Genomic DNA, 5,745 nt, shown 5'->3' with positions numbered 1-5,745 from the left:
CTTCATCCCAACTCCTATGAGATTTATTCAACTTCCTGGTGTTTCTCCAACACTTTATGTATCCAAATCAAGCTTCTTACAAAGTGATTCATCCTGGTTTGATTGGAACGACGAAGAAGCTGTCCTATTCCCAAACTGGGAAACTGGAATCACCTGATTAGAAAGTGGGATAACTTCTTCATCCCAACTCCTATGAGATTTATTCAACTTCCTGGTGTTTCTCCAACCCTTTATGTATCCAAATCAAGCTTCTTACAAAGTGATTCATCCTGGTTTGATTGGAACGACGAAGAAGCTGTCCTATTCCCAAACTGGGAAACTGGAATCACCTGATTAGAAAGTGGGATAACTTCTTCATCCCAACTCCTATGAGATTTATTCAACTTCCTGGTGTTTCTCCAACACTTTATGTATCCAAATCAAGCTTCTTACAAAGTGATTCATCCTGGTTTGATTGGAACGACGAAGAAGCTGTCATATTCCCAAACTGGGAAACTGGAATCACCTGATTGGAAAGTGGGATAACTTCTTCATCCCAACTCCTATGAGATTTATTCAACTTCCTGGTGTTTCCCCAACCCTTTATGTATCCAAATCAAGCTTCTTACAAAGTGATTCATCCTGGTTTGATTGGAACGACGAAGAAGCTGTCTATTCCCAAACTGGGAAACTGGAATCACCTGATTTGAAAGTGGGATAACTTCTTCATCCCAACTCCTATGAGATTTATTCAACTTCCTGGTGTTTCCCCACCATTTATGTATCCAAATCAAGCTTCTTACAAAGTGATTCATCCTGGTTTGATTGGAACGACGAAGAAGCTGTCCTATTCCCAAACTGGGAAACTGGAATCACCTGATTAGAAAGTGGGATAACTTCTTCAACCCAACTCCTATGAGATTTATTCAACTTCCTGGTGTTTCTCCAACACTTTATGTATCCAAATCAAGCTTCTTACAAAGTGATTCATCCTGGTTTGATTGGAACGACGAAGAAGCTGTTCTATTCCCAAACTGGGAAACTGGAATCACCTGATTAGAAAGTGGGATAACTTCTTCATCCCAACTCCTATGAGATTTATTCAACTTCCTGGTGTTTCCCCACCATTTTATGTATCCAAATCAAGCTTCTTACAAAGTGATTCATCCTGGTTTGATTGGAACGACCAAGAAGCTGTCCTATTTCCAAACTGGGAAACTGGAATCACCTGATTAGAAAGTGGGATAACTTCTTCATCCCAACTCCTATTAGATTTATTCAACTTCCTGGTGTTTCTCCAACCCTTTATGTATCCAAATCAAGCTTCTTACAAAGTGATTCATCCTGGTTTGATTGGAACGACGAAGAAGCTGTCCTATTCCCAAACTGGGAAACAGGAATCACCTGATTAGAAAGTGGGATAACTTCTTGATGAGGACCTAAAGTCAGTAGCTGGACCACCAACTCATGAGATCAACCATACAAGCTACATTGGAGCCAGCAGCGACATAGGTGCACTCAAAGAAGGATATCTTTGCAACCATAAGGAATTTAACCGTGAAACCAGTTTCTATAGATTCTCAACTCAACCAGAGCACGCAGCGAATTGGTTTCATACCAAAAAGAGTAATGGTTTAGGAGATATGCCAGTTACAAGTCAGACTATCTACACTACATCCGAATTGGTTCTAATTAAGGAAAGTAATTCTTTGCTTAAGGAGTGTGCAACTCAAACTCACGTGTGGAAACCAGGAGATTATTCATTACATCTAAGAGCAGTGGGAGAGTTTCTACCATGCACCAGCAGCCACATGATCAAGATGAATCCCTTATTTGTCAACTTACCTTACATGGATGCATTCACACTTGGAGTTATTGAAGACCAACGGCTCTTTCCCCTTCTGTTCAGGCACGACTTAGAGACTATCCAGACATCAAAGGAGATCCCAAGGATGCATTTCTTTCTTCCCAAACTCACAAGATACAAGGAGAGAAGAAAACTTCCATACATGGACAGATTCTGCACCAACTTAGTCCAACGGCTAGTTTTTCACTTATTATTTCTTTCCAAGTTATTCCTTTAGGCATTTGTGTTCTTTTCTATTTAAACTGAGCTAAGTCTCATTTGTAAAGCACCCTTGCACGAAATTAATAAAGTATTATTCAGTTTACAAAGTTTGTCTTTGTTTTGTTCAATTAGTCTTTAGGTGGATTCCTTTAGATTTCTTGTCCGTTTGCTTGTCTCCTTAGTTTGTGGATTCATTCTAGGATACAAGTGTAGGTCTCTGTCTTTGTGTGGATTCACATAGGCGCAGGCTTCTGGTCTTATCAAAGGGATATTTCCGCAACCCTTTGTGGCGACAATCGACCCATTCAAGCTTGACAACTCTTGTTGCCTTGTGATCTAGCCTTTGTTAGCTTAGGCTTGTATCATTTTTGGTATCAGAGCTTCAAAAGCTCCTATCTATCAGGTTATATCTATCCTTGTCTCTATTCATTTGCATTTGTTTATTTGTTTCATCTCTTTTGCATTTGTTTCATTTATAAAATCATATAAAAAAAAAACCATAAAAATTGTTTGCAATTTCTGTCCATTTTTGCATTTGCTTGTTCTTGGTGTTAAAACCAGGGAGGCACGACAAAGATGACCATTTACTTTCTTTGATTCATATAAATTTGAAAAGCCAAAAGAAATCGTGTTTGCATTAGTTGTTTCCTTAGTTTCCATTTCGGTTTATTCACTTACTATAAAAAAAAAAGGTCAATTTTGTTTCTTGCTTCTTTTAAATTCTAAAAATTATAAAACCAGAATAAAAAGTTAATTTCATTGTCTTAGTTTATATATTTCGTGTTTCCATTAAAAAAAAAGTGAATTCTTTTTCATTTGTTTTAATTTTCCAAAAAAAAAAATAAATAAATAAAATAAAAACAAGGAGATACTAAGTTTCCATTTTTCTTTGTTCTTTCTTATTCTTCTTTCCTTTCTTTTGCTAAGCCACGACTTAATTCCTTTTTCTTCTGTTTGTGCAAGGCAAACTCTGAGAAAAGATAGAGAAGACGCCAATGGAGGATTACTCAGAAGAAGAGGCTGAAGAATACAACACGTCTGAGGTAGATTGGGGAGAAGAAGCTGACCAGGATTGTTGGGACGATGGAGATGACCACACTGAAGGTCATTGGTGCGCAGACTCTGTTCCAGAGTATGTCCCAAACGATGAACAAGAATACCCAGAGGTGGAACCAGAATCAATGGACCGGTATTCAACTTGCTATGGTCCCAAATCCCAACTCATCTATGAGGATAGTTCTGAAGGGAAATATTATTCTCAAGCGTGTCCTAGAAGAGAAAAGACCACCGTGGCTGCACCATCAAGATCTTATCATGGGAGTCTATCAAGACATGCTCACAGCAAGCCATGGAACTACAATGGAGATCAGTTTTATCAGAATCGCTTGGCTGCACCATCTATACATTTTTCTGGTCATAAGCAAGGACCAAGTGCATATCTAAGGTGGGAGGACGACATGGAGCAATGGTTTATAGCTTGGAGAATTCCAGAGAAGCTAAAGCTAACTTATGCGAAGGATACCTTAACCGGAGAGGCATACAATTGGTGGAGTCAGCTAGATGCTGATAGGATCTATTTCAATGATCCGGCTTTTACTTGGAAAGAGGTTAAGATGCTCATGTATAGTGAGTTTGTGAAGAAGGCAAAATACATTCAGAAGGTGTCCACAAGGAGATTAATAAAGCACCAAGTCTTGCAACCCACAGTTCAGAGAGAAGTTGTTTCCCAAAGACAAAGTTCAAGGCCAGTGCATCCACCTCAAGTCAAACGAAACCAAGGTGAGCACTCTAACTCTTTAAAACCATCTGAGGTTATTTGTTATAGGTGTCAAGGCAAGGGCCATCTAGCAAAGGAGTGTCCCACAAAACGAGTTGTGAAGTCAGTACTATCTGAAGCAAAAGAAACAAACTTGGAGGTAAGTGATTCCGATACTAGAATTGATGATTCCTTTTCTAGAATGGATAAACATATTGATGATCTTATCAACTTGATTAAAGCTAGATCTACTTCTGTTTCTAGTAATTCCATGACTGTCTTAACACACTTGTCTAGCGCCCAAAAGGTTGAAAGTATTTCAGGTACTAACATAGAAATCAAGGAACAAGAACCCAACCTTGCTGCGCAATCAAGTCCAACACTTGATAAGGTGATTTCTGAACTTAAAGTGAATAATCTTACTTATCAAAACACTGGTATGATGCACTTGCACTCTGTCCAGAATGTTGATGAAGGTCTAGGTAATGAGGAGACACGTACAGAAGCTAAACAACAAGAGAATAATGAGCAATCTACCCTAGAGACCTCTACACCAGCTGATCATGCTTTAGAGGTAGTAAATACCAAAGCTGAATCAATGCAAGATAACCAGGTAAGTGAAGCTCTAAATCTTACTCAATATTATTTTTTGAATCGTCCACTTCAAGTATGAAACACTTGCTCTTGCCCATAAGTGATGATTCAGATATAGGTACAATGGAGAAGCATCCAGAACCAAACTCACAACCTTACACCCAAGCAGTGGTCAATGGAGAAACCAATTGTGAAATAGGAGATTTCGAAAAGGAGACCACGATCCTTCCAAGGGAAATCATAGACCGACCATGGAAAGGGGGCATAGCTTCCCTACTGATCAAAGAAGAACCACCAGTTGGACAATGCATCACAAAACCGTGCATATACCAGGGTAAGACCCTAGCCTCCCAAATTAGAATGAAACCTAACTTGCTCTATCTTGGTGCAGGTAAATTGGTTTTGAGGACAAAACCTTTTGAAGAGGGAGGGAATGATGAGGACCTAAAGTCAGTAGCTGGACCACCAACTCATGAGATCAACCATACAAGCTACATTGGAGCCAGCAGCGACATAGGTGCACTCAAAGAAGGATATCTTTGCAACCATAAGGAATTTAACCGTGAAACCAGTTTCTATAGATTCTCAACTCAACCAGAGCACGCAGCGAATTGGTTTCATACCAAAAAGAGTAATGGTTTAGGAGATATGCCAGTTACAAGTCAGACTATCTACACTACATCCGAATTGGTTCTAATTAAGGAAAGTAATTCTTTGCTTAAGGAGTGTGCAACTCAAACTCACGTGTGGAAACCAGGAGATTATTCATTACATCTAAGAGCAGTGGGAGAGTTTCTACCATGCACCAGCAGCCACATGATCAAGATGAATCCCTTATTTGTCAACTTACCTTACATGGATGCATTCACACTTGGAGTTATTGAAGACCAACGGCTCTTTCCCCTTCTCTTCAGGCACGACTTAGAGACTATCCAGACATCAAAGGCGATCCCAAGGATGCATTTCTTTCTGCCCAAACTCACAAGATACAAGGAGAGAAGAAAACTTCCATACATGGACAGATTCTGCACCAACTTAGTCCAACGGCTAGTTTTTCACTTATTATTTCTTTCCAAGTTATTCCTTTAGGCATTTGTGTTCTTTTCTATTTAAACTGAGCTAAGTCTCATTTGTAAAGCACCCTTGCACGAAATTAATAAAGTATTATTCAGTTTACAAAGTTTGTCTTTGTTTTGTTCAATTAGTCTTTAGGTGGATTCCTTTAGATTTCTTGTCCGTTTGCTTGTCTCCTTAGTTTGTGGATTCATTCTAGGATACAAGTGTAGGTCTCTGTCTTTGTGTGGATTCACATAAGCTCAGGCTTCTGGTCTTATCAAAGGGATATTTC

General features: G+C 39.1%; 1 protein-coding gene across 1 annotated transcript; it reads left to right on the top strand.

The window, feature by feature from the left end:
• Positions 1–1,299: 1,299 nt before the first annotated feature.
• On the top strand, positions 1,300–5,365 carry LOC125597079. The gene is made up of 2 exons (XM_048771958.1): positions 1,300–4,416; positions 4,516–5,365. The coding sequence occupies exons 1-2, from the start codon at positions 3,043–3,045 to the stop codon at positions 4,594–4,596; spliced, it is 1,455 nt and encodes a 484-aa protein (XP_048627915.1). The 5' UTR covers positions 1,300–3,042; the 3' UTR covers positions 4,597–5,365.
• The last annotated feature ends 380 nt before the right edge of the window (positions 5,366–5,745 follow it).

This window comes from Brassica napus, unplaced genomic scaffold, assembly GCF_020379485.1.
Source record: "Brassica napus cultivar Da-Ae unplaced genomic scaffold, Da-Ae ScsIHWf_1370;HRSCAF=1946, whole genome shotgun sequence".
Lineage (NCBI taxonomy): Eukaryota > Viridiplantae > Streptophyta > Magnoliopsida > Brassicales > Brassicaceae > Brassica > Brassica napus.
The sequence above is the reverse complement of the archived record's forward strand: the minus strand, read 5'-3'. Positions and strand labels throughout refer to the sequence as shown.

Excerpts from the sequence above, each read along its gene's own strand:
- LOC125597079 (XM_048771958.1), top strand. The coding sequence starts at position 3,043 with ATGGAGGATTACTCAGAAGAAGAGGCTGAAGAATACAACACGTCTGAG. Across the intron at positions 4,417-4,515 it reads AATCAATGCAAGATAACCAG|GTACAATGGAGAAGCATCCA; the intron begins GTAAGTGAAGCT and ends ATTCAGATATAG.